The 27,938-nt window shown below is 50.4% G+C and overlaps 2 protein-coding genes across 18 annotated transcripts in view; both read left to right on the forward strand.

The window, feature by feature from the left end:
• The window catches only part of HOXB3 (homeobox B3), a 56,314-nt gene that overhangs the window by 21,182 nt on the left and 7,194 nt on the right, over positions 1–27,938 (forward strand). For 4 of the 17 annotated variants that reach the window (XM_084749923.1, XM_084749934.1, XM_084749937.1 and 1 more), the window contains one exon: positions 9,580–9,760. The gene's annotated coding sequence lies outside the window, so the exon portion shown is untranslated. The other 13 variants (XM_084749936.1, XM_084749935.1, XM_084749939.1 and 10 more) reach the window with 13 other exon arrangements.
• On the forward strand, positions 4,874–7,902 carry HOXB4 (homeobox B4). Its single transcript, XM_084749960.1, has 2 exons — positions 4,874–5,520; positions 6,338–7,902. The coding sequence occupies exons 1-2, from the start codon at positions 5,067–5,069 to the stop codon at positions 6,634–6,636; spliced, it is 753 nt and encodes a 250-aa protein (XP_084606086.1). The 5' UTR covers positions 4,874–5,066; the 3' UTR covers positions 6,637–7,902.

Genomic DNA, 27,938 nt, shown 5'->3' on the forward strand with positions numbered 1-27,938 from the left:
GAAGAAGGGAAAGGTGACTTCTGCCATCCCAGACCAAATTGTTGGCATCCTTGGAGGATATTTCCCCCAGCCCATGTGTACTGGAGGGCACCATTTCCCGCCAGCACCCACCTTAGGCTTGGGTCCTGAACTGGGTGGAAGGGGCATCATCTAAGTCTACCTCAGCCAGTCTACTGGGGACCAGAGAAAAGGAGGCATAGGAGTCATCCCACCAGCTGTCTCCACCCTCGGGTCTTTCTGACGGCAATGGAGAAAGGCACGGGACTTGCTGGACGAATGAGAAACCCCCGTGTACTTTAAACAAGACACGGCAAAATGGAGGGGGAGTGTTTTGTTTTTTAGTGACAATTAATAGGCACCCAAAGTCAGGGTCTCAAGCTCCCAGCCTTGGTTAGTGTGGTGTAGCCCCTCTCCTACTCTCTCTCTCTCTCTCTCTCTTTCCTGAATGGGTTCTGCTGTGGATTAAACACCCCCCCCCCCAGAAAGGTGGAAAAGTCATTTCTGGGACTTTGGACTTTGGGGCCTCCAGAGGTTTTGTTTTGTTTTTTCAGAACAGCAAATAAAGTGGCCGAAGAGGGAAGGTAACAGGGGTGCAGGCACAGGCATTCAAGGGAAACTCTTGGCTGAGGCCTGCTTTTTAAGGGTTCAGATGCCCAGTGACACACAGTGCCAGCATAATTAGTGCTGAGGGGGGGGGGGTCAAAAGGGTTCCCTGCAAGGTGATCACACGCTCTTGCTCTTAGCCCTGGGAACTGGAGCTGACAAAATTATAGGAATGATGGAAAAATCAAAGCAGGGGCGGAGCAACTTTTATCACATTCGAGTGGAGGCTTTTTTTTGGGGGGGGGATGGGGGTTGGGGGTAAGAGAAAAGTTGAGCTGGAGAGGGTTAGCTGAATCAAATTCCTGCTCTGTCATTTTTCTCCCAAGTAATGACCTGCGCAAAATTCAATATGACCGAGCGAACTGCGTGAGCATATTATAGTAACCGCCTGCTCGTGGGGGAGGCCCGGAGAGGGGTGAACCGCAGGTCACGGCGTCTAAAAATTATTAAAATGTTCGAGAGCCTCGTGACGCGCCTTGCTCTTTAACAAAGACTGCCAAAGTATGAGATTAATACGAAAACTTGCGCTTCAAAAACAAAAAAAAACACACCAAAAAAAAAAAAAAAAGTCTTTTTCCGGCCTCCGAGGGGGCCTTGTGGTTCCTCTGGCCGCAGCCGTGCTGGTTCGGTTTTCCGGACACACAATAGTGGACAGGAGCGAGCTCAGCTGTTGCTCAGCCGGCCTTGGCGGGTCGGCTAGGAGCAGGCAGGGAGCGGCTGGGGTGAGTACTCTTGCTGGTTCAGGCCCTTGCTTTGCTCAGCGCGTTTGGGGGTGCCCGGGCCTACTTAAGACTGGCCTCTGCCTGGCCTTTAGGTTCCTGTTCCTTTCTGCTCCCCTACCAACTCACTCAGAAAAGGCGGATGCTTTTTCTGGGCCGGGGGCAAGCCTGTGATGGCTGAGGAGGGGTGGGCTAGGCAGCGAGGGGTCACAGTAGCAACCTGTGGCTGCCAGGAGAAGGCCTTCAAAGAACTCGGGAGCACTAGAGAGGTTGGCACAGACCGTACACAAGCCCCTGGCTCTGCGTATTTTTATTTTTATGCTTATTATTGTTGGCATTCTGGGCATAGTGAGGTGAGGCTTGCCTGCCTCTAGCTGCGGTGAAACCTGTCCTGGGGGGGGGGGCGTGTTGCTGATAAATCTTGTCTTCCCCTGGCTTTTACACCAGGAGAGTGGTTGGGGGTTGCTACGGCGCCTTGGTGGCAGGTTCTCCAGTTTGCAGAATCGAAAATCTCACAGGTCACACTCTATATTCAGCGTTGCCTGCTCTTTACCCCCATTCCTCTCTCTTGGCGTTCAGGAAACCTGGGCCACGTCTCTTGTTCCATGCAGATCAGCGAAGAGGCCGGGGGTGGGGTGGGGGGGGGCGCCCAGATGCTCTGCCACACTGCAGATAGGTTAAGACCATTGTCGGAGAGCTGCTAGCTGAGCAGGACAGGCCATATGGGATAGGGGAGGGGGCCTGGGCAGTTGGTGTGGGTCATGGAACCCCTAAACACCATTTGGGAAGACGTAGTCCTGACTTGGTTTTATCTATGGATGGCCAAATTGAACAGCTGCGTTTGGGTCTGGCTTAGCTGGGAGAGCATCGGGGTTAGATGCCAAATCCAGAGGCCAGCATTGTAACGCCTAGAATAGATGAGGTTAAAAAGAACTGGGTCTTAGGACCCAGTGGCCTGCAGGTGGGAGCTCTCCTGCCCGCTTGCGAGGGTTCCTGGTGTGTGCTTGGGTGAGGCGGTTTGTCTGTTGTTTTGGCTTGTTGGCGTCTGTTCATGAAATTGACAGTGCTCTACTTTACTCAGTAAGGACCGTCACCTGGTCACAGCTCTCCGGGTCTTAACCGCCCCCCCCCCCCGTCCTTGTCCTCCTCGCTCAACTTCTCATTTTCCAGTTTAGTAAACCAACAGTTACTGGGAAACTCATTCAGAAACTCCAAAATCCCACTTTGGCCCTACTGGCAGCAACCCAAGCAGGTGGATGGGCCCAGTTGGTGTGCCTCTAAGCAGAGGATCTCTGCCTAGGGCTAAGAAGTGGGTATTGGGGGGTCCTTCTCACACCTCTCAGGGGATCTTCCCCTCATTCCAGGCCCCAGGAGGTATGAGGGGGCGGTGGTAGGTTGGGAGGGGCCTGCGCATCATCTGGCTGCAACTTTTATGGTTCCCCGTTGCCCTTCATTCGGAAATGAACCGCCTTTGATCTTTTTCTCAGGTTGTAAACGGAATTGCCCATCATTAAATATGTGGGGGGGGCCCATCTGCTTAGTCTCCCAGCATTTTTCTTCACAGCTGTTTCTCTCTCTCTCTTTACCATTCAATTTTTCCAAAAGGAGTTTTATTACACCCCCTTCACAGCCAGCCCTCCTCTCCTTCCTCCCTTTGCTTTCGGGAAAAATATCTAGATCTGCGTTTGATCACAAACTAAAGGCTGTGGCGACAAGGGAGGAGCCGATTTGGGGTTTTGTTTTAAAAAAAAAAAAGTCCTGGGGGAGGGGAGGGGCTGAGGGCACCCAGAAAGGCCTGATTCTGACTTCAGGCAGCCTCAAGATGACCCTTCCTCTTTTTGTGCTTAGCTAATGTTTACATCTTATAATTCATGCGCCACCGAAGTCGCAAGGCGGCAGGCAGCCACTAGGTTAGAGTCTGTTGCAAACGGCTTGCTTTTATTTTATTTTATTATTTTTTGACTAGAGAATAGAAAAACATTTTAATCCCAAGAACAGTCCCACAATGACCTTTTCTGCTCCCGGAGTTCAAAATTAAAACAAAACGAAATAAAATGAAAGCATTCAGACCACACCCAAAAGAAGAACGCACGGAAAGTAAGAGAACTGGGAATTTCCTGGGCCAAGAAGACCTGTCTGTCTTCTGTATATACCCTGTAGATCCGAATTTGTGTAAGAAATTTTGTGGTCACAAATTCGTATCTAGGGGAATATGTAGTTGACATAAACACTCCGCTCATTTTTTTTCCCAGAAGAAATATAGATTATTTTCTAAATGAGGACAATCGAGTGACTGGCTTCAAGAAGACTCCTTTTTCTTTCTTTTCTGAGCTGGTTAAGGAGAAGTTTCATCTACCTGAGCTGTTCCCATGCCTGCCCTTAGAAGCTTGGGTCCTTATTCACTCAAGAGGTTAATACTACTGGTGCTTTAAAATTTATTCTTAAGCCCAAACCTACCTATTTTCTATTTTGGGACCATAGGGCTTTATTGAAAATCATGGCGGGTCGCGGGTCGCGGGGGTGGGGCGCGGGGATGGGGGGAAATTGCTGTTGTTTACAGTGTAAGAGCAAAGGAAATTTGCTTTTCAAACAAATGCGGAGGCCGCTCTTTCGTTGGGTCCAGGACAGAACACCCTAGGAAATATGAGGTTGCCATGGGTGTGCTTGTGCGCGGTTATTGGGGGTGTCACAGCTGGGGCTTCTTTTCTTAGTATCACAAAGGTGTGACATTATTTTCTGCCACACAGGCAGAGGCCGCGGCTTTAGCGGCGATTAGAACTCTTAGCGCCAGGGTTAGGACTGCTTCGATGACTCTGGAATTGGAATTAGCAAATTTCTATTCAACTTGCAGGTTTTGTTTTTATTCCAACTTCTATCTTGAGTGAGGGAAGTCAAGTCCTTTCTCCGACCTTGGGCCTTGTGGGTCAAAGGGAGGGAGTGTGGTTAGAAGAGGACAGACTAACGGACACAGCAAAGCTAATAATGCAGCTAAATGCGATTTGGAAAGCGAACGAAGTCTCCCCGAATTAGTGCGTGAATTTCCTATCGATCCGCTCCCGGTTCCATTCATCTCTGACAAGTGCCTCCGCGCACCCGCCCTCTTGCTCCCGACGCCTCCTCACTCACCTCCTACCCCTCCTCATCTGGCTGCAGTGAGAAGCCCCAAGCTCAGCGTCTCCCTCTAATCTAGTGGGTGCCCCTTTCACGAAGGAGCCCCCTGGCCCGCCAATCACTTAACTCCCTTCACAGACACCCCCTGCGTGAGCTCCTTCTCAACCCGGGGAGGAGATGGGGCCCTGTGAAAAGCAGAGACCGGTTGGCGGAGGTGAGATAGGGCAGGGGGGAGCTACACCCGGAGCCCCAACTTCTGAGGGAGGGGGATGCAGGGATTGTGCCCAGCCCCACTAAAACAGGCCCTTTAGTCTTAAGCTTTCCCAGCTCTCCGCTGAGGAGAAAGCTAGGCGAGGAGGGGGTCGCCCCGCAGGAGCCCTATGTAAATCCTGGTGTTGGGTGGGTGGGGAGGGGGAGAGTAGGGGGAAATAAACCTCTTTGGCTGGAGTAGGGTCCGGGTGAGCAGATTTCCTTATCCGGGAATCGCAGCCCGGGTGGCCATTGGCTCGGAGGATCACGTGGGTCCCTAACTTTGTTCACTTGACAGTAAGTAGGAGGGCTTTCGGAAACAGGAAAACGAGTCAGGGGTCGGAATAAATTTTAGTATATTTTGTGGGCAATTCCCAGAAATTAATGGCTATGAGTTCCTTTTTGATCAACTCAAACTATGTCGACCCCAAGTTCCCTCCGTGCGAGGAGTATTCACAGAGCGATTACCTACCCAGCGACCACTCGCCGGGGTACTACGCCGGCGGCCAGAGGCGAGAGAGCGGCTTCCAGCCGGAGGCGGCCTTCGGGCGCCGTCCTCCGTGCACCGTGCAGCGCTACGCGGCCTGCCGGGACCCCGGGCCCCCGCCGCCTCCGCCGCCCCCACCGCCCCCGCCACCGCCCGGGCTGTCCCCTCGGGCTCCTGTGCAGCCACCAGCCGGGGCCCTCCTCCCGGAGCCCGGGCAACGTTGCGAGGCGGTCAGCAGCAGCCCCCCGCCGCCTCCCTGCGCCCAGAACCCCCTGCATCCCAGCCCGTCCCACTCTGCGTGCAAAGAGCCCGTCGTCTACCCCTGGATGCGCAAAGTTCACGTGAGCACGGGTGAGTGCGTGGGCACCCCTTCCCCTCCCACCCCCGGCGCTTTACAGTGAAGGGACCTCCGAGGCATGTGGGGGAGGGAGCCGGGGGAAGCCAATTGTCCCCGCTATAAACTCGCCATTGCCAGAGATTTACGGTCTCCTGTTTTCAGAGCCACATAATTACATCGCCCATAAATTTTTATGGCCTGGTGGGCCCTGCGCCTTTGAAGTCATCCTCTTCTTCATTCTCCCAGCGACTTTTTCGCCAGGGATACACGATCCCAGAGAAGTTGGAAGCTGGGGAGGGGTGTGGGAGGAGGGGAGGAGAAAGAGGAGGAGGAGGAGGAGGTAGTAATCCGTATTTAAACGGAGAGTTGAATCAACTTCCAGGATTCCAGCGAGCCCCCCCCCCCCCTCCAATGTGGTTCCTTGGCTGGAGAAGTGGGCAAAAGTTTTCTAGGGAGAAGGCGCTGCTTGGAATCTGAGCAGTGAGGGTGGGGACTAAACCGAGGAAAGGTCTAGGGCAACACCCCTCCTTCCTCCACCCTTCAGTCTCCCACCCGGGGTCCGCAGGCCAAAGACTTGAGTTGAAAAATCTTTCCAAGATTCCTCCTAGTGCCCCCTCCCCCAGGCCCCAAGGACAACAGCCCAGCCCTCCAAAAGTTTGAGGCTTTTCTCTTCAGTGTGTCCCAAAGGTCTAGTTCCTTCCAAGATGAGGTAGTGGGACCTGGAGGCTAGGTGTTAACTAGAAGAAAAAAGAAAGAAAGAAAGGGCTTTCCCTCCTCCCTTTCGGGGGGCAATAAAACTTTCTCTTTCTTCCTCTCTCTGTGTGTGTCCAGTAAACCCCAATTACGCCGGCGGGGAGCCCAAGCGCTCTCGGACCGCCTACACTCGCCAGCAGGTCTTGGAACTGGAGAAGGAGTTTCACTACAACCGCTACCTGACGCGGCGCCGGAGGGTGGAGATTGCCCACGCGCTCTGCCTGTCCGAGCGCCAGATCAAGATCTGGTTCCAGAACCGGCGCATGAAGTGGAAAAAAGATCACAAGTTGCCAAACACCAAGATCCGCTCGGGTGGCACCGCGGGCGCAGCCGGAGGACCCCCTGGCCGGCCCAACGGAGGCCCCCCAGCGCTCTAGTGCCCTCCCCAAGCAGGAGCTCGAACCTGGGGGGGGCGGGGTGGGCACCGAGCACCTAAGGGGGATGCGGGGTATGGGGGGGGGATCCTTGGGCTTGAGCCCAGAACAACAACAACAACAAACCTATCTACCCTACCCCCACTTAATCTATAAAGAATAAACGCAGAGAAGGGGGGGTGGGTAGGAAAGCCTTATTTATAGAAACGACATAGGGAGCCGGGTAAAGCCCTCTGGACGCAAGATTCTCTTGCTTTCTTCCTTTAAAAAAAAAAGAAGAAGAAGAAGAAGGAAAAGAAAAGAAAAAATGAAAGGAAGGAAGGAAGGAAGAAAAGAAGGAGGAAGAAAGGAAAAGACAGAAAGAGAAATGGAGGAGGCTGCTGCGCCTGGTTTTCAGCTTTGGTGAAGATGGATCCACGTTTCATCTTTAATCATGCCAGGCCTGGGCCCATCTGTCTTGTTTACTCTGTCGAGGAGAGGACGAGCTTCGGTGGCGACCATTACCTCGACACTCGGCTAACAAATGAGGCCGGGCTTGGCCGCTGCCGCCGCCGCCTCTGCTGCTGCCGCTGCTGGACCACAGCCTGGATTTTCTTTCTTTGTCCCTTACTCCTACACCCAGCGAATGCACCCTCTGACTGCCAGATAGCACAGTGTTTTGGCCACGGTAACAAACACACACATAACTTCCTTCCCTGTCTGTGCCCACTTTGGGGGGAGGGGATGTGACGGGGATAACTGCTCACTCCCATCCACCACAGGCTTAGAAGAGGGGCAGAAGGGAAAGCGATGGGTGGTCTTCACGTCGTGGGTTCCCCAATCTGAACCCAAGAAATACAAAAAAAGAAATTGAGACATCCAGGAAGGCCTTCTGCTAGAAGGCCTGGCAGGGTGAGGGGGCATTTGAGTTCTGGGAATTGGGAGTGTCTTCTGGTCAGTCCACATACAGCAGAGGCTTTCTCTTAGACTACAAATGAATGTGAAATTAGAAAAATAAAATGTTGGGGGCCTCCGACTCTGGAAGGACAATGTTGCAGAGCCCGTTGTTATTATCGTTGCATCGTTTATTATTATTATTATTATTATTAATATTAATATTATTATTTTATGTCATGTGTGTGTCCTCTCTCCTGTTCTCTTTCTGACATTCCAAACCAGGCCCCGTCCTACCTCTGGGGCTGCCTGAGCCTAGAACCTTTTGATGGTGTAAAAAAAAAATTCGTGTCCTGTACAGAGTGACAACAGAAATAAATGTTTGGTTTCTCGTGACCATCACATTGTGTTTTTGTTGGACCGTTAATGTTAAAAATACGAACAGGTGCCGCCCAGTGTCTTTGCTAAGCTCCCTAGTGGGATGGCTTCGCAAGGAAGTTTTGTTGTTGCTGTTGTTGTTGTTGTTTTGTTTTGTTTGGTTGGGGTTTTTTTTTTTTCCCCTCCAAAGGGGATTTCTACCTCAGAGGCTTCCAAATTGTGGTAGCTGATTTGTTTTCCCTTTTGGGGGGGGTGGGTGGATGTGTTTTGTTTGAGGCTTTAAATTTTTCCCCCTCCAGTCCAAAAATGTATCATAAGTACTGGGAGGAATGATTCCAGCCCCCAGTGGGGGTGTGCGTCATTGTAGGACACCAGAGGCTTAAGTAGGGCAAAGTCTTTCATATCATGATTTATTTGTCATAAGCAAATAAAATGCAGTTAAGCTGTCTCCTTCTAGACAGAAGGCTCTTTGGTTATTAAAGTTCCGGAGAGGACTCCATGAGGCCGGCCTCTTTTCCACCCCACATAAGAAGGTATCGCTTTCCTCTGAGGTGTTTAAGGCTTTAATGAGTCTAATTTTTTGCACAGATGTTTCTGGGTGTTTGCAGGTTTTCAGAGTATTTTTATATTACAAAGGAACTAGCTGGTGCCATAGCTCAAACCCTGACAAGCAAACAGATAATCAAGAAGACAAATGGCCTCTTTTGTGAAGCCCTGCTCCTGTATTAATTTTCATTTTCTTTCTCATAGAAAGTATTGAAAGTAAGGCTGGGGACCAAATAATTGTCTGTCTCTGAGACACCAGTCACCCCTAGAATTGTGTGGGGGAAGGGGAAGGGGTGCAGGTGATCCTCAGAAATCTCTGCCAGGTTTGGGTCACTTTTGTGCTGTACAGCCCAGAAGTTCTAAGGTCTGGAGCTCTGGTCTTGGGTTCCATGGTCCAGTGATGACTCCAGGCGCAGCCAGGTTGCCTCCAAGAAGCTCCAGGCTCCACAATTAAAAATCGTCTCATTTTTTGGTTTTTTGTTTTGTTTTGTTTTGTTTTGTTGTTGTTGGTTTTTTTGTTGTTGTTGTTGTTGGTCACATTTCTTCCCAGAAAATAAAGAACCAATCCCACCCACACGTTTGATTGTTGCTTATTTTGAATTTCTCTAGTTAGTCTGTAAGGGCAGCAGGAGCCTGAGTAAGCCAGAGAACCCCCGTTGAACCAGTATCCCCAGGGCAGTAGAACTGCCCATTAAAATGAAACCTGAAGATCGGTTTAAAAAAAGAGAAAGAAAGGATGGATGGATGGAAAAAAAAAAAAGAAAGAGTAGCCCTGTGGACCTGGAGGAGGATGAGAGGGTTAGCTTTGTCTCCTCTGTGTGCTGTAATGTTGTAGCTGTAAAGAGATAAGACAACCCTTAGTTGAGGGGGGGAAATAGTTCTTTAAAATCATAAGCCCCCACCCTGAATGTCTCTAAGGAATCAAATCAAAGCTGCTTCTTGGAAAGTATGAATAGAATCTAAAAAAAAAAAAAAAAAAAAAAGACGAAGAAGAAGAGGAGGAGGAGGAGGAAGATTTCTATGGAGCTTAAAGTTCACAGCCATTCTGTGTAGACAAGAGCTAAGAAAAATGTGAGAATTATACAGAAAACCATTAATCACTTCTTTTCTTTAAATACGTACTCTCTCTCCTTTCTCATTATTCAACAGCAAATCTCCGCAGACCGGCTGTTGGGGGAAAAAAGTGTTAGCCGTCTCTCCCGGATCTGCAAGGGGGAAAATTTTTGGAACCATAAAGTTGAAAACTTTTTTTCTCTCAGTTTTGGAAGAAGCCTTTCGTCATGAATGGGACCAGCGGAGCCCAGGCGAGAGCAGGCAAGAGGCGCAGAAGGTAACAAAGCCCTGGCTTGGGCTGGCTTTTTTTTTTTTTAAATCATTTTTATGGGCTCTTTTCGCAAGTAAAAGAGGGGGAAAAACCCACTCTCACCTCCTCTTTCTTTTTCAACTATCTGTGTTTTGTTTTGTTTTGTTTTGTTTTTTGTTTGTTTGGTTTTTTAATGGCGGATTCTTAGGCAGGTTTGCTGCCTTTTATGATGACTGATGCTAGGGAGAGGCAGAGACAGAGAGACAGAGAAGAGAAGGCAAGAGGGGCCTGGACACCTGGAGAGTGTTTGAACTGGTTAGGACAGAGGTGTCAGGGTGCCTGAGAAACACCAGAGAAGGTTGTTTGTGAGGCTGTTCAGGCAGGCATGGGGAGAGCCTGGAGCCTGGAGCCTGGATGCGAGTGTGGGCGCCTGTATCTAGAAAGGTGCTCAGTGTGTTTCTGGAACTCTGATTGTCTACAGTGCTTCCTAGTGAGATGTGGTCCCTGCAGCCTTCTGGAAAAAGATGGAATCCAGATCTTGAATGGAGTCCCTCCTAGCCTTGGAGCTGGTAGAAATGGACTTGATTGGGCTTTTCTTCCTGTGTCTAGCTTGAGATTCCAGACAAATCTGGACTCTCTGAAAAAGAGGCGCTGCTCAGGGCCAGGTGGGTGAGGATGCAGAAATTCTCTTTTGCCCTGCCCCCACCCAGCCCAGCCTAGCCCACCCCACTCCTTGCCCCAGGCCTCCTGGAGGTTCAGTGGTCAGTGTCCTTTCTTTTTGTGTCTGGGCTTCAGGGCTCTGGTCTTTCTCCTGGGGGCCTTACAATCTCAGGCTGGGAAGTCAGTGGGCTCTGCATCAGATCTGAACGTGCAGGCCTGGCCCCTTTTCCCTGAGGCCTCGCTGAGAGTTTGGAGGCGGGAGGCCGGCAGGGTAGAGAGTTCATGGAGAGGCCACGTTTTCTAGGCGATTAGCTTGGTATTAGAACCACAAAATGACCTCGGAAGCCCCTTGACCTCGCTGAGACTGGACATTGTGCTAGCTCTAGCTTCCTGCCCCGGAGGGAAAGTCACACCTCTTCAGGGAGGGGGTTCCCAACTTCCCCATCCTCGCCCCACCCGCCCCACCCCCCCCCCATAGTCCACAGATGCGTTGCTATCTCAGAATTTCTGCATCGTGTTTTCCTATTATTGGGAATTGGGAAGAAAGGTAGGGGTTTGTTTGTTTGTGTTTCCTGTTAGCCCAGAAGTCCTGTGGGTGAAGAGTAGAGTGCTGGTCTATCAGGAAGAAGCCCCGTTCTTAGGTTGGGCCTCCCCTATCCTAAGGCCATTTGCATCTCTCTCCCTCTCTTTTTCAGCTTTGCTTAAAGCAAGCAGAGGGAAGGGGCACTAAAGGATTCAGTAATGAGGGGTTAGACAGACACAGTCCACAGGACGCTAGACCATCAGGGGAGTGAGTTCCCGAGCTGGAGAGAAAGGGCTCCCACCATGAACACTACTTTAGGGGATATTCATTCATTCATTCATTCATTCATTCATTCATATTCTCTCTCTCTGTCTCTCTCTGTGTCTCTATCTCTCTCTGTGTCTCTGTCTCTCTCTGTGTCTCTGTCTCTATCTCTCTCTGTCTCTCTGTCTCTGTCTCTGTCTCTCTCTCTCTCTCCCTCCACAAAAATCTACATTCTTGCAATCCATTTTATGAAATCCCTTCCTTTAGGAAGCTATTCCCCCCACCCCCACTCTGAGACAGGGTTTCTCTGTGTAGCCCTGGCTGTCCAGGGACTCTGTAGATCAGGCTGGCCTGGAACTCACAGAGATCCACCTGCCTCTGCTGGGATTACCCAGCCCTGTTTAGGAAGCTATTTCTTTTTATATAAAACACCTTTATCTTCCACACCCCAACCTCCCATTTCTAAGCTCTGGGGTCCCCTCAACCACTAGAAGAACAGGAGAAGTGGGGTGAAGGCTGTGCAGGTTGCTCTGAGCACCCCCAGGCCCACTTGTCCACACTAAGCAAAAGTTTGCAGAAACTTTTCAAGTGGAGAGACAGAGGGAAGATTTGCTACAAAGGGGACGCTGGAGCACAGACCCCTCCTCTCCATGCTAGGTTCCGCCTTCTGGGTTAAGCACTGAGGGGTGTGGGGGGGGAGGAAGGAAGGAGAAGATGAAGAGGAGGAGGAAGAGGTTTTCTCCTAGTTGGGAAGAGGAACTGCTCTCCTTATATTAAGAAAGGAAGAGCCAGGGCTTCACAGGAGAGTGTGTGGAGTGCTCTTTGCTCACATTTATCTCTCCTGTAACTCAGAGGCTCTTGTCTCCGACAAGAAAGAGAGCCATAGGCTTTTTCTTTGTCCCTGGGTGGCATAAACGAAGGAACTGGGGGGCCTCAGGAAGGAAAGGGGGTGGGCAGAGAGTCAAAGTGGGCCGGTTTTTTTTGTTTTGCTTTGTTTTTTGTTTGTTTGTTTGTTTGTTTGTTGGATATTGAAAATATTTGGGGCTTGTTGATGACGCGCGCACTTTTACAGCCAGTAAAGATACATAAACCCCTGATTGCCATTTGCAGGTCCTCTCTAGGCCCAAGTGACAAAGACCTAGTCACATAGAACTTTTATAAACTGATCTCTGGGCTTGAGGATTAGGGGTGCACCAAAAAAAAGGGCGACAATAGAAGGGAAAGGCTGGGCTTCACCACGGTGGAAGACGCCCCCTCCCCTTTCTCTCATTTCCAGACCTAAACCTTTTCGGAGTTGACAGCAGCTGCTTGGGTTCACTCCGCCACCCCCACCCCCACCGCCTCGCCGGGAGGAGTGAGGCCTTCCAATCTTTTGACCTATCCCCCAGTTCCCTGGGCTCTTTGCACGCCGTCTCTTCGGTTGCTTGCCTGCCAGCCTGGGCAGGAGGCTGCCTAGTCCCGTGATAGCCCTGAAGGCAGCCTCAGCTCCTGGTGGGTCTCCCTGAGAAGCTGTGGGTTTGATTGGAAAACGGAGTTGGGAAGTTTTCCCAGCGTGAGTCGAGCGCTGACGGATTTGTGATCGGCCATAAAACTGGCGCGTTCAGATTCGTAAATCAATCTCGCCTTTCCCAGTCTAAACGGTTCGCTTTATCGGCAGCAAGAAAGCGCTCCAGCTCGCACTCTGGCGCTTGTTTATTTGAACGCGGACATTTCCCAGGATTCGAAAAGAGTGTGCGTACTTTCACAGAACCTAGCTGGCCTCTCACTTCTATCTCAGAGCTCTCTTTTTTCTTGCCCTTAAAAAGAATCTCTCCATTTTAAGGACCGCCATCTTCTGTTTTAAATATTGCCATATCCCAACTTATCCACTCTGTCCTTCTTCTTCTTCTTCTTCTTCTTCTTCTTCTTCTTCTTCTTCTTCTTCTTCTTTTTCTTCTCTCCCCCCCTCTTCCCTCCATTCTCCTCCCCTTCCCCTTCGTTTGTCTTTGGGGAACAATTTTCCTTTTAATGGATTTGTAGCCAGGGACCTTGTAGACTGTTGTCCTCGCAGGATCGGGGAGCAGGCCTTCGTCCGCATCAGGCTGACTTCAATACCAGTCTGTTTGTTCGGTATCTGGACAATCAAAGCCGGCTACCCCCCTACAGAGTCTGGGCCCCGCCGGCGCCCCCTCCCCGTGGGGGCTGGGGCAGGGTTCCAGTACTTTCCGCAGGGGTCCTGCTGCCTTGAAATGTCCGAGGCGCACGTGGGGAGGCTGTTTCTTTGGGGTGTGTTACACGGAGAGGTCCTTAACCTTCATTGAGTCGCTTTTGGCTCAGATCCTTCTAAACAACCCAGGGGGGGCCCCACACCCCCATTCCTTGGCTCCCTTACCCTGTTGTCTTTATTCTTCTCCATTACACGGATGCCGTGTCTGCCTGGCCGCAGCTACTCCAGAGCTGCTGGAATAGATAAGGCTGAGAATGTGCAGCTCGGGGCTTCTTAGGAATGCCTTTCTGCTTCCCTTTGCATCCCGCCTCCCTGCCCCGCCACAGCTATGGACTCAGATTCACTTATAAGTTGTGAAGTTTGGGGGTTGTTTGGTTTTGTCTTTTTTTTGGGGTTGGGAGAGGGGTTAGAGTTCGTGCACCCCTCTCTCCGCACCCTCACCGTCCATCCCCGTTTAGGGCATGGATTTCTCCCATCTGAATGTTTAACACTTTAACATATATCACCCCCATCTTTCCCTCATTGATCAATCTCCATTGTCTGTTGATTGGACACTAACACCTGGAAATACAGACCCCAGGCTGCCAGGCAGGCTTCAAGGCTTTCCTTCCCCCCTTCCCCCCCCCCTTTCAGCTCTTGTTTCAGCATTGCAGCTACCTTAGTTGGTGTATTGCAGAGACTGAGATGGGGCAGACATAGGTAGAGTCTGGGTATCTACTTCTTTTGTAGGGAATCCTTGGTTCCCAGGTCTTTGTCACTGAAGCCTATTGTCAAGTGTCAGCAGCATTTAGTTCCCTATGACAGTTAACAGTGATAAGGGGGAAAGTCTCCTTCCTGATTGTTCTCAGTCCGGGGAGAGCCAATCATCTTCACACTCTTTGCGCCTGACCTTTCAAAGGTATACTACAAAAGATCAGAAAGTGAATTAAACCCTAAAGAAGTCCTCTCTCTCTCTCTCTCTCTCTCTCTCTCTCTCTCTCTCTCATATATATATGTATGTATATATATATTCTTCCTTTTTTATATGGTTCCCTTAGATACAATGTTGGTGAGTTAGAAGGAAGTGGGTCCTGCTAAAATAGTAGTGGGGGACAGAATGGAGTTGAATAGGGAATTTCAATTCCAAAGGATACACATAGGAAGCAGAGAAAACCAGGGGCTCGGAGAAGGGCTCTATACCCACCCCACCCCCACTCTGACGCCCCTGCAGACTATTTCTGCACCTCTAGGAACTAGGCAAGCAGAAGCAGGAGAAGGGAGAGAGGAGAGGTGGGCTGTGGGTAAGTGTGCGCCTGTGGGGGTAGGGAGCTATAAGCAGAGTATGTGCTTATAGATGTGCCTGTGGGAGAGAGACCTTGCTACTATTCCATTGGTGGGTTTGGGGAACCTATTTTACAGGAAAATTTCTCCTCCTGAAGGGGAAGGTCATAGTGGTCCTTTGAGCCTGAAATCGAAAGACCCCCTTCCCCCTCCCGGTCACGTGATTCATTAAATAATTAATGCCGAGGTTGCAGAATAGATATGTATTCGTCAGGAAAATCGCAGGCTCGGTCTCCCTGTTTCTGACGTCCAATTCAACTGTCTTTTGAAAAACAAGCCTGTACCCCGAGAAAAAAAAAGAGAGAGGGAGAGAGAGAGAAAGAGGAAAAAAAAAAGAAAGAAAGAAAGAAAGGGAGGCATCAGTAAAACAGCCCCGCAGCTGGAGCCACACCGCGGGCTGGGGTACTGTAAGTAGAAGGGATTTCTCACTACCTACCGCGCCTTATATGTCCATGTAAATTTATTGTTTGTTATTAATGTTATTGTCGTAAAATGTGACAAATAGCCATCTTCATTTCCTGCCATTTCTCTTCACAGGGTGCTCTGTGTTTATACCCATTGAGGCATTGCATAGAGATTTTAGGAATTTCTCTCTCTCTCTCTCTCTCTCTCTCTCTCTCTCTCTCTCTCTCTCTCCTCCAACCTTTTTCTTGATTTATAGCAATATGGGTGTCAGCTTCTCAGCCGGCACACCAACCATTGTATGTGTGTGTGTGCGTGCACACGCGCGCGTCTGCATGTGTTTGTGAGTGAGTTGTGTTGTTTATGGCCATGTCCTCGATAAATCATTTCTCACAGAAAATGATGTAGAAGCTGGGCTGGATCTGTGGCCGGGAGAGAGAGGCGCTCTTGGAGGTACTTCCTCCCTCTCTGCTCTGCTCCCAGGAGTTGGTTATTTCATACGATTTATAGTAATACATCAGCAGTTAATATGAAAGCTCTATGGCTGGAGGTCTTAAATTACAGCATCTGTGATTATCAATTAAGATGAGATTTGTATAAACTTGGTAAACCAGAAATGCCTCATTGGCATATAAACCCAGTCAAAGATCATGACCTAATAGAAAAAATGATATTTGCAGGCCCAGAGAGCCAACATTCCAGCAGCAAATATTGCTGTAGTCTGCAGCAGTCTCCTCCAGGAGTTTGGCATCTCCAACCCTGGGTAGATAAAGCCAACTCTGAAGTCAGAAGGAACCTGGGGGCAGGAAAGATGGAGGCATTGGAAGAAATGATGGGACTTTAAGGCAAAGATTTTTGTATTTGATGGGGGGCTCAATAGAAATGCTAGGCAATTGGTAGGGGTCAGGGGACTTCTATTAGAGTATTAAAGTCCTACTGCAAGATTTGGTATGTATCTGGTTATTGAGGGTAAAAGAAGGGCTTCCTAATTTGGGGGAGACAATGGAGGCTGGCAAAGGGTGAAGGGCAGGGAGAGAAGCTGAAAGCCCTGGCTCCCCACCCTCTAGACTAACAAAACTAGGAAATGAATTCACACCCCAGGAGCCTTCCTTTGAAACAAAGAAAGTTTCTCTTGAGTAGTCTCTCTCTCTCTCTCTCTCTCTCTCTCTCTCTCTCTCTCTCTCTCTCTCTCGTGTGTGTGTGTGTGTGTGTGTGTGTGTGTGTGTGTGTGTGTGTGTATGGGTGTGTGTGTGTGGTTTTGGGGGCAAAAGTGGGAGAAGTTCTCTTTTCTTTTCCAGAAAGAAAAAAAGAGAAAGAAATGTTTTAGGAATCAAGTGGTCCTAGAAAATTGAAGAGTGTTCCAAAATATTAGATGTGTTTCTTTGCCTTAACCCCCAGCCAAAGACTGAGAAATTGGGGGTGCAGATCAAGAGAGGGAGATCTGGTAACTTGCCCCTGTTGCTTTATATGGTGGAGAGGTTGCTGGTCAAAAGCAAAGTCCGATGTGGCTTCTTGAAGACATCTTGTACTATGCCCCAAACTTGTGATGGATGAGACACAGAGAGCCAGAGCCCTGCCAAGTCCGGTCCAGGCTGCTGTATGTTCCTTTCCCAGCTGGAGCTGAGCCAGTTGACTTTATAGCCACTATTATCTGTGATATTTAACTCTGCCTGCTAGTGTAAACCTTTGAGAAGGAAAATTAGAGTGATGCTGTACAAATGTTAATTATTTATGGCATCAGCTTATGGAGTGGCAACATAGGCCACAGCCCTTGCAGCATCTATACCTTACATGAGGTCTGCTCAAAGGGATAGTTGAGCCCTTGTGTCTCCTGGTTAACAGGAGATTTGAGAGTGGAAGGGAAAGGCAAATAACTGAGGCTGGGGTGGATGAGGGAGGGCACTGTTGGGTCTGGATAACAGGAGTTGGGAAGAGTCCGGTTTCAGGGGCAACCTCAAAAGGGCTAGCAATTGTGGGGAGGGAGAATGGTTTGGGAGAAGTATGCCAGAACCTTGGAAGCTGGGACCCCCCCCCCCCAGCTTTTTAGTCCGATGATTCTCCATCTACCCTTCAGTGTTAGGGACCCCCAGTGTTGAGAGGTGAGTGGTTTTGTTGCTCATCTGGTGTGCAGGTTTTTTTTTTTACACTTTCATGTCTAAAGCTGAAGAAGGTGTGTTTACCCTCACTTGGTGCCCCAGAATTTAGGCCAAAATCTTAGAGTCTCTAAGAGGGGACAAGATCCTCTCTTTCTCCTTAAAGAGGAAGAAGAGTGAGAAAGAAAGAGGGTAGAATTGTGCTGCCTTCTGAATTCAGCCTGCTTCAGAGGTTAAAGGAGGATCTACTTTGGGGAGCTGGGCCATAGATAATTAGAGATTGCTAGCAGCTGGTCCTATGAGCTCCTTCCCTTCTGTATGTCTCTTGCTACTTAGCCACCTTTCCCTATGTGTTCTCTTCCCTACCCCAGGATTTTCTTCTCCTTTCTTTTGTCTCCTCTGGCCCTGGGGAAAGGAAGTGGTACTAATACACCCGCCCTGTCTCCCCCCAGCTCTCACACAGACTTTCCTAGGAGACAAAGCAAGGTCCTTGTCACTTTTACCCTTTAGCTCACTCTTTGCCCCCCCCCCTCCCCCCCCCCCCGTGAGAGGCCTGGTGCTCTCCATCCAGATCCAGGTACCTAGGCCTTTCCCCAAACCAGCAAGTTGGAGAATATACATACATACATACATACATACATACATACATACATACATACATACGTATTTGTTTCATTTGCCCCAAAGCAGCCTGCCTCCCCCACCCTTGGATCTGCTTTTATGCCATCTAGGGATGCAGTAACATGTATTTGGTAGATGGGACTCTAGGAAAGTTGCTGATCTGGTCTTTTCCCCAGCATGGGTTCATGTCCTCTTTCTCTGTACAACTGTAGCATCTATCACTGTGCCTTTAGGATGCTAGGATGCTGGGCTGCTAAAGCTTTAATGACCAGAGGAGTTAGATAGAAAGATGGGCAAGAGAATGAGAGAGAGGGAGGGAGAGAGGGAGGGAGGGAGGGAGGGAGAGAGAGAGAGAGAAGAGAGAGAGAGAGAGAGAGAGAGAGAGAGAGAGAGAGAGAGAGAGAGAGAGAGACTCTTTCGCGTGGGAAGTCAAGGCTGAGGTCAAGGGCAGGGTGGTAGGAAGAGAGAAGACAAAGGCAAGCCGTAGAGGAGAAGAGATTGGCAAAACACAGTTAAACGAAAGAAGTGGAAAGGAAGCTGTTCATCTTGTCCCCTTCTCTCTAGAAGCGACTCTCTCAGAGACAGAATGTAGGCTCTGCCACAGAGAAAAGGGCCTCAAGATGAGAAGGAGAAGCAGCCTAAGGAGCAAGCCCAGCTTAGAAGCCATTCCTGGAGACACTCAGAAGTCCTGGCCAGGGTGCAGCTCAGGGTGCAACTTAAGATGCTGGGAGAGGCAAAGTGTGAGGAGACAAAAAGGGCTGTGAGAAAGGGATGGAGACAACAGAGGTGGGAGAGAGAGAGAGAGAGAGAGAGAGAGAGAGAGAGAGAGAGAGAGAGAGAGAGAGACAGAGAGAGAGAGAGACAGAGAGACACACAGAGAGAGACAGAGAGACAGAGAGAGACAGAGACAGAGACAGAGACAGAGACAGAGGAACAAAGCAAAAGCCCAAACCCACTGGAGAAGAGCAGACCCCATGAGCCATTCTCCCCACTAGTACTGGAAGCTTTTTTACAGGAAGTTGCCCAAGCTGAGACCTTCTTAGAAACCACTGCCTATAGAGTAGGCCCTTGAAGGCCCTAAATCAGGTGTGAATTCATCCAGGGAACAATCTAGCTTGTCAGGGGATGGCCAAGATGTCCTGGACACTCCAGTCTCCTCCTGCACCATCACCCACCGAAGGGAGAGGTTGGATCGAAACTCTGGAACCTAGGGTGAAGAATTCTCCTTCCTAGGCTTTCCTTCCCTGCTCTGGCTTTGGCATCTTTCCTCCACTCTCTTCCAAAGCAAAGGAAGAGTTGATTTTACAAGAACTTTCACCTCCAATCCACACCCCCTTCCCCTTAACCCTTCAATTTAACAAAAGAATTGCCTCCTTCATCTTTCAGGAAAGAAAAGGAAAAACAAAAAGAGAACGATTCTATTAGCAGCTTTAGAAAGCCTGAAGGGGAAATGGAGGGTGGGGGCAGAAAACGAAAGAAAGAAAGAAAGAAAGAAAGAAAGAAAGGCGTCCCGTCTGGCCCTCCAGTTCTTCCCAGAACCTCTGTTGCCGGGTCTCTCCCTCCTCCGTAGTACCCCACCCCCTCCTGCCCAGGCCGGGACCGTCTTCCCTTCCCTCCCTTCTCCTTCGGGCCCGGACATATGGAACCCATTTCGCTGGTGACATTGAAGAGCCGCGGGTGCGCCCGCCTTCCGCCATGGCGCCCCCGAGGCCCCCGTGCCTCTCCGTGGCCCTGTCAGTCGCCACTTCTTTCGCCCGGCAACTCGGTCAATCTCAGGTCGGGTCTCGCACCAACCTGAGATTCCCGCAGCCCAGCGCCTGCCTTGGTGGGACCGCGGGCCCGCTGCAGCCGGAGTACCCTGGGGCAGGAGCAGTGCGCTGGGCCCGGCAGGCGGAACAAAGCCGGGGGCAGGGGCGGGGCGCAGGCCGGCCTCCCCCCCCCCAACCCCCAGCACCGTGGGGTGCTCTCTGGGCTGAGTGATCAGGATGTGGCCGGCCCAGGCATATCCCCAGCTGGGACCGAGGGTCCCGGGACTGGCCATCAGATCCCGCGCGTTTCCTGCACCTGGCTGCCAGCCTTGGTCCGCACCCTAGTCCGGACTGCACAGGTACGTGTGCGGTCTTCAGTCCAGCGGCCCCCACCCACCAGCTGGCATGGTGGATGTGGAGAGAGGCTCGCAGATACCCTCCCTCCCACGTTGGCATCCAAATGCGAGACAAAGATGGAGCTTAGAGGAGGCGGTGTGGGGCTGAGAGTGGGGTCTGGGACCCTGGGTGGGGGTGTGGGGTGGTAGGGCGAGTGTGGAGGAATGTGGACCCGTGGGTAGACAAGATCCGATCAGGGTTTGGGAAGCTCTTGGGTTCAGGATGGATAGAGACTTTGGAAGGTTTTTCGGGGCGGGGGGGGGGGGGGGAAACGGGAGCTCTGGGTGATGAGGGATACTTGAGGCTGGGCCTGGTTCGCACAGCCCAGCTGCCACTGTGGGTCAGCCCTTTAGCACCTAGGAGTTATTTGAAGCTGAGCGCGCGCGGGGAGGCTGGGTGTTAAGCTGAGAAGGTAGGAGAGGGCTTGATTTATGGCTTTCGGAGAAGCTATGTTTACTATCTGCCTGCTCTGGAAACCAAAAACCAAACAGAGCAGTGGCGGGAGAAGCCGCTTTCCTTGGAGTGGGAGGTGATGCCAGGCTGATGGTGCACTGGGATTTATTTTCTCAGATGCAAGGAGACCCCAGGAAACACCTCTTTACAGGCGAAGGGTGTGGCGCTTCTGTGAGGCAAAAGGCGTGTGCAGGCACACACATGTGGAGATTGTTTGTGTACTGTGGGAGTGGGTCTGCACACTGGGGCGTGTATGTGTGTGTGTGTGTGTGTGTGTGTGTGTGTGTATTCTGATGGGAATTTGCTCGGTTGCGCGTTGTAGTTACTTAGAATCTATTTGTGAGTGGACATTAAGGAGCCAGGAGTAGGATTGGGTGTCTTCTTCTGGTCCTGGTACTTTGGGTGTGGGGTAGCTTTGGGTATCATTCACTGTCCCTTTACATTGTCCACAAAGTACAGCATCTCCCGCCTGGACTTTCTTTATTCTAAAAGACACAACGCAGCAAAGCCTGCTTATCCAGGCCTCCAGCCACAGCTTCTCTTTGCCTGGTTCCTTATGTAGGAATGGGCCTGCCCATGCCCACGCTGCCTGCAGACTGATCTTCACTTTGGATCTGTAATTTTGTAGTGGGACGCTGGGTGAAAGGATGGAGGGGAGACGTTGGGTGGCAAGGGAAATGGGGGGTGATTGAAGCCTGGCTCCTGGAAGAATTGGGTCCTTCCGTTAACTGCTCATCTTTCCCCAGTCTCTGCTGGGGGTGAGGGTCAAAGGGGCGGGCACAAAGTTGATAAAAAAAAATAAGGGACCCATGCAGAATGTGGGGGTGGGGGGAGAAAAATATTTTGACCCCCTCAGATAGTTATTTCCAGCCGCCAACTAGTGGCTCTTGCGTTTCTGCCCAGACAGGGCTCTGCCTGCAAATTGTTTTGCATTAAATTTTCTCAGCCACAGAATTATCTTTCCTCGCCTCCAGCTAAACTTGCATTTTTTTTTCCCCCACCAGACACTTGGGCCCGAACCAATGGAAATCTGAGAGGAAGCGGCTGGGGCCCTAAGTGGCCGTAATTTAATTGATTTTATCATAAATCATCAACTTGATGAAGAACCCGAGGTTTCAGTGAAGTAAATTGATATTAATGGGAGTTTCTTGAAATGCAAACCCACTGCATTGTTGGGGCATCTTGAGCTGAGAAGGTGGATTGCCTATTTCTCAAGAGCTGAGAGCTCAGCCTGGTGCTCAGTGCAGCTTGGGGGTGTGTGTGTAGGAAGTCAAGCTAGAGGGGCAGCTGCCTGCAGATTCATCTCTGGGGGAACTTGGTTGGTATGGAAGCCGACTCTGCTTCTGAGGACAGCCCACCCCCTAGCCCCTACCGCCCCCCCCCCACACACGGGCCATCTTGGAAATGTTGGTTGTCAGTTGTGTGGGGGCGGGGAGGGTAACTGGGGAAGCTGGTAAGTGTGTGGGTAGAGGTTGTGGGGGTAGGGGTTGAGGTTTGGGGTGAGAAGGCCAGGCTGATACAATGGGCTCACTGATGCCTGGTTAAAAATTGCCAGGTTGAAGGCTTCCTCCTCTAATTATACAAATTAATTATTTACTGCTCAGATTGCTGCCTCCAAAAAACAGCACTCGGAGACTTGGTAATGAGGGTAGAAAACGACCCATCTTCCACCCAGAAGAGGAGCAGGGAGACCCCACTATTTCTGTGGGGCTAGAGAGGACTAAGACCAGACTGTGTGCCCAGTGGTAGCAGAATAAACACGTAGGTCCCAAGAGGAAGTGTTTTGCATCTGGTAGCAATGGCGCCCGGAGCATTTATTGTCTGAACTCGGTTTATTATTGCTTGTTTTTAACTCATATTTACATCAGGACATAGAGAATTACTAATATTCAGCCTGAAAGAGAACCTTGAAGATCAATTATTTAGTTTAATCAGTCTTTCTCCTCTGTACAAATAGTTTGGCTTTAAAGAGGGAAGTACACTGAGGCCCAAGGGGTGCTGGGCTTCAAGTCACACAGCCAAGTTGCGGTGACCGAAGCCATGAGCCTCCTAGTGTTCAAGACTTTGGCAAGCAGAACTCAAGATCGATTTGTTTTCCACACTGGGCCTCAGTTTCCCTGTCTGCTCCAATGGCAGAATTGGGCCCCGGACACCCCAAGTCCTCCCTCCTTCTGCCCTTGGGCATCTCTCTGTGTCTCCATCTTCCATGGGATTCTGCTTGGGAATAACTTCCTGTGTGTCCTGGAGTTCTGTGGGCATCTGACTGGAGAAGTTACTGCATGATGTGCTTGCGAAATTTATAGAGCTTGTCTCTGCCTGTACCTCTAGAAAGTAAGTCCTTTGGACTGTGTGTTTTGAAGGAGTCTATTCTCAATGGAATGGAAGCCCAGGTTGGGAGCAATGGCGCTAGTAGTCTAGGTGGATGGGTTGACCTGGGATTGGCATAGGGTTTAAGGAAGATGGGTCTTAGCATCACCCATAGGGTTTAAGGAAGATGGGTCTTAGCATCACCCATTTTCCCATTAGAAGCTAGAGTTGTCCAGAATCCAGCATCTGAGGGTCCTCCTACCCTAGCCAAGTGAGTTTACAGTTTGGAATCTGTGAAAGCAGGCGCAGCTTTCCCCACACATTCACCCTTAACCCTTGGACCTTCTTTGTCTGGGAGAGGGCATCCATAGTATGCCATAACACCATACTGTCCTGGGCTTCCAGGGTAACTAGGACATGGGCCAGAGAAAGGAAAGCTTCCTACTTCATTTTGCTGTGTTTTCTTTTCTCTTCTTCTGACTGCAGAGACATAAAATTTGAAAGCAGTGCCTTCCCAGATGCACAGCTGTGCGAAGGGCACGTTCTTATGGGATCAAGGATATAAGGAGGGTGATAAGATTGGGGAAGAGGGTTAGGGTGTCCAGGGAAATATGGCTTGGAGTATAGATTCTGAGGCAGGAGGTGGAGACAGCTAGGTAACTTCATCTTTAGAAATCCCAGGCTCTGGTCACATCCACTCCTCCAAAAACCTATTTTGAGAGAGAAAGTTACAAAACTAGAGGGCCAGACCCAGACCCTGGCCCTGTCCCATTCTGACTTCGGAGTTTTATATTAGGAGGTCTTCCATTGATCGGCCATTAATCCAGTGAGTTATTGTCTGCTAAACAGAGGCCACTGGGAAAGAGACATGCAATCTGTCAGGAAAGACCCTGCCTGCTGGCCACTCAAGGTGCACTGCACCCTTCAGCCAGCCAGTCTTGCCACTACCTCCCTCCCTCCTTCCCTCAGCACTCTCTCCTCCCCCCCCCCCCCCACCCCCAGCTGCCCTCTCTCTTCCCTTCCATCCTGCCTACTTTTGCCTCCACACTTCTAGGGCTGAACTTCTAGAAGTCGCTGATTCAGAAACAGGTCTCTCATTACCAAAGAGCCTGAGTGCTGCTGCTGTCACTCCAGGGCTGCAGTCCCGTTATGGTTAGTTCTAGGCGCCTGGTCGACTTTATAGATCTCTGTAGCCTTCTGCTTCTTTCTGCTCTACCCTCTCTTAGTCTGAGGTGGGGTAGAACACAGCCTGGATTTTCTTTTCTTCTCTTGTTGGGTTAGGCTTTCTCTCTCCGCCCTCCCTCCCCCCCCTACCCCCCCCTCCCCTGAGTTATCATCAGCTGCGTCTACACTCGCCTTGGGGGAAAAAGTGCTCAGATCGTCTCTGTCTCCTTCCCATGTTTCTTTGTTCCTTCCCCGCCCAAGCTCATGCACTTTTAGAGAGCCAGGGACTAAGGAAACAAATGCTTAGTCTTACAAAGCTATCTTCATTAACAACACCCTCTGTTCACAAACCTAAAGCTTTAAAAATCCTCCTTAATATTTAAGAGGAGATGAAGATGTGTGTGTGTGTGAACTTTATAGTATTCACAAAGTTTGGACCGCCACACTAGAAAAGAGCATGGGATGTGGAGCCCAGGCAAGCGAGAAGCAAATCGCTACATGCTCGCTGCAGCTCCAGCAGGGCCAGAGGAGTTTTCTGCTGTTCAAGCTCAGAGTGGAATCCTTGGTCACCAGAAGACAGCAGAGACTGGTTTCAAAGGAGCCAGCTCTGTCTGCCTTTACCGAAATAATTTTTGTTTGCTCTCTGATACATTTTTTGGGGGGGCGGGTGGGTGAGAAGGGATGATTGCACTGAGGTTCACGAGTGTGGGCAGCCAGTGAGGGACCCCTCAAAGGTTGGCACAGAGCTCCTACTGTCCCAGAACTGAGTACCACCTAGTCAGAGCAAGGAAGATCTGTGAAAGGGGATGCTTTACCCCTCCCCTTTAAAACAAGTGTGAGTTATGACTCACATTGGCTGTTTGTCTCTTAATTTTTTTTCACTTTTCCTCTTTTCCCTTCCTCTTTCCCCTCCCACCCTTCTGTAAAGTTACAAGTTCTCTGGATCTAGGAGAAAATCGTTTGCTAATTTGTCTGTCTCCTGTCTTCTGTCTGACCTCAGAGACTACCTACCCTCAGGGGTACCCACCTCAAGTTCCTCACTCAAGCTCCGCACCCAGCCATTGTCTCTTAAATTTGAAAAGACTCTTAACTCGCCATCACCTTTCTGAGCAGACTGGCCCTTTTATAGCTCTATCTGTCCTGTGCATCTCCCAGCTTCATGGCTGCAGCTCCCTGTGGCCCAGGGGTGGGGAAAAAAAAAGGCAATAAACCAATTGTAGTATCTGTCTCTCAAACATTTCAAATGGGTGCTGTTTCGGAGAATCAGGATGAGGAAAGCTTAGATTCGGCTCCTACCACACTTGGGGATGGACATCCTCTGAACCCTCCTTTTGGCTCCCATCCCTGGACGCCCCTCTGGCCCCTTAGACCACAAGGGCTGAAGAAGGCATGGGAAGGGCTGGTCTCTGCTTACTCCGAGCACACCCCACACCCCAGTGCAAGCCAGGCCGCTGCTGGGCTGCTGTGGCCGGCAGCAGCTCCTCTTGGGCAGCAGTGGCTAAATGACCTGTAGACTCTTTTGTTAGCCTTTTAGGCAAAGTCATGCGGTCCCAAAAAGGTGACTAGGTTCTCCTCTCAATTTCATAATAAACTATCTCTAGACAGTGGTGGTAGTTTTTTAGAAGAGCTGAAGAGTCTGAAGTACATTAAAAAAACAAACAAACAAAACTTTATTTGAGGGAACTAGAGAAAACAGTCAGTGGGAGGCTCCCTGAGGCCTGAGATGCTTTGGCACCTGATCCTGGAGACCTCTTACCAGAGCTTTTAGATAGCATCAGAACAATTCCTCAGGAGGCTCCTGGCTTGAGCCCCAACACTTCATCAACTTTTTTTCTTGATGCTATTAATCAACATAGCACATTGGCTCCCATCTTTTCTACTTACTCCCTTGTCCTCCCCCACCTTCCTCCCCGGCCACCGGCCACCACCGACTCTGGGCAGGCAGTAGGATCACAGCGATCACGTCTGATCACGTCTAGGGTTCTGCCTGGGACTCCTATTGCTGAAGGGTAGGAAGACCTCAGCTTCCTGCTGTGTCACAGGGCCCCCAGAAAACCAGTTGCTCCAGCCCTTTTGACCTAATTTGATGGGTTTAGGAATAATGGGGCTAGAAGCCAGGGCCCACCCCACTTTAACACAGAAGAAGAAGAAGAAGAAGAAGAAGAAGAAGAAGAAGAAGAAGAAGAAGAAGAAGAAGAAGAAAAAGCAGCAGCCTTGGGGGGGGGGATGAGTAAGAGAACTGTTGCTAGGGCGAGAGCATGCCATCCTCTCTGGAAGGGGAGACAATAGCTGGACCTCTCTCACCTTTGTTTTCCCAGTCCCATCATCGCCTGTCCTGGGTGGGTCCAGATGGGAGAAGGCCCAAACCAAGTGTCCTAATCAGGAAATCACGGGGCCCTGGCTGGATCCGAAGTCTATACGAAGTTAAGAGAACCGGTTTCCAAGCCTCCAAGCCTTCCGTGTAGTAGAAAAGAGACACCAGCTGCCTTCTGTGGTGTCACCCCTTAAGTCCCGAGTCAGCAGTTAGGTAGCCTGCAAGCAAGCACTCCCGGCCCATAGAAATGGCCTATGCTTTTTTTTTTTTTTTGTCTTTTTTGCCTCTACCGCCAATGGCTATTTCCCCACCCCCTGCCCCAAATTTGCAGACACCTACATTCTTGGCTCCTGTCTTCCTCCTACAGGCCTCCTCCTTGTCTTTGCCTGCCCTGCTCAAACACACCCTAAGGAAAAGTTTTAGCTTTTGTAGCCTTCTTCATCTGTGCCAAACAGAACGCAGCAGCAGCAGCAGCAGCAGCAGCACAGAAAATAGATTTGTTCTGAGTAGTCATAATACTTATCCTCCATCCATCTGCTAGGGCATTTGAAATGAAGCCGCTCTGGAGTTCTCCTCTTCTCAGGAGGTACAAATGTCCTTTTAATCTCCTGGCCCCTTTTGCCTGTCCTGAGGTGAGAATCTTAACAGAAACTACTGAAGTGAAGTTTTCAGAGACCTTCCCCTGACCGACCCCGTCTGTCTGGAGCTGAAGCTAAACCGCAGAGTCTTTCCTTTTGTCACCCCTCCCTTCAACCCTACTCCCCCCCCCAACCCCCCACCCCTGAGCCCCCCCACCCCCACCCCTCGCAAGATGTTCTGGGTTTTTAATCATCACTCACCCTCACCGCTAGTTGTCTGTTCTCAAAAGGGGCGTGTGTTTGTGTGAGTTTGTGTGTGTGTGTGTGTGTGTGTGTGTGTGTGTGTGTGTAAAAGTCTGGCCTTGCTCCCTCCCCCATTAGAGACTGAGCCTGGAGATTTGGAGGGTGGTGGGGGTGGAGCGAATGTAGAGAGAAGAGGGCTGAGAGGAAGACTCAGCCATCAGTACAGCAGGAGTGACTACTTAAAAAAAAAAAAAGAAAGTCCCAGTGTGCCTCCTGTGAGTGAGCACTGGAGGGGCACCCAGTGCCCCTGGCCCAGCCAGCCCAGCCTCTGCCTTGATCTCCAGAGGCCATCTCTTAGATTAGCATAATGGTCCAGTAGTAGGATCTGAACGGGGGGGGGGTGAGGGGGGGAAGGGGGGCAGCAAATCTGTGAACTGCACCAGCTTTCTTTGCATTTTGCTCTCCTCTTCCTCCCCCATCTCAATGTAAACATTTTTTAACTGTTTTTTTTTAAATAAACAAAACAAGACAAGACCACCCTCTACCTACTTTCTTTGCTTTGCACTTTTATTTGGGGGAGGCGTACCCCCTCCCCGCCCAGCTCTCATCACAATCACCTTCCCTCCCTTATCAGGCATCTTTGCTTGCTAAAGGGGGAGAGGTGGGGGGTGAGCTTGTGTGTGAATGTGTGTGTGTGTGTGTGTCTGTGTCTGTCTATGTGTGTGTGTGTGTCTGTGTGGGTTTTTTTTTCCCTGTGCAAAAGCAGAGGCCATTGTTACAGAGAGTAGGGCGTACCAGTCTTATAGGGCAACCACACTGTGGCGGCTTGGCCGAGCTGAAGCCCGAAGCTGGATTCTCAGGCGAGCCGAGCCTCCCAGCACCTTTCGGTCTGCTATTTTTTTCCCCCGCTCCC

The sequence above is a fragment of the Acomys minous genome (assembly GCF_964271855.1).
Source record: "Acomys minous genome assembly, chromosome: 12".
NCBI classification, from domain to species: domain Eukaryota; kingdom Metazoa; phylum Chordata; class Mammalia; order Rodentia; family Muridae; genus Acomys; species Acomys minous.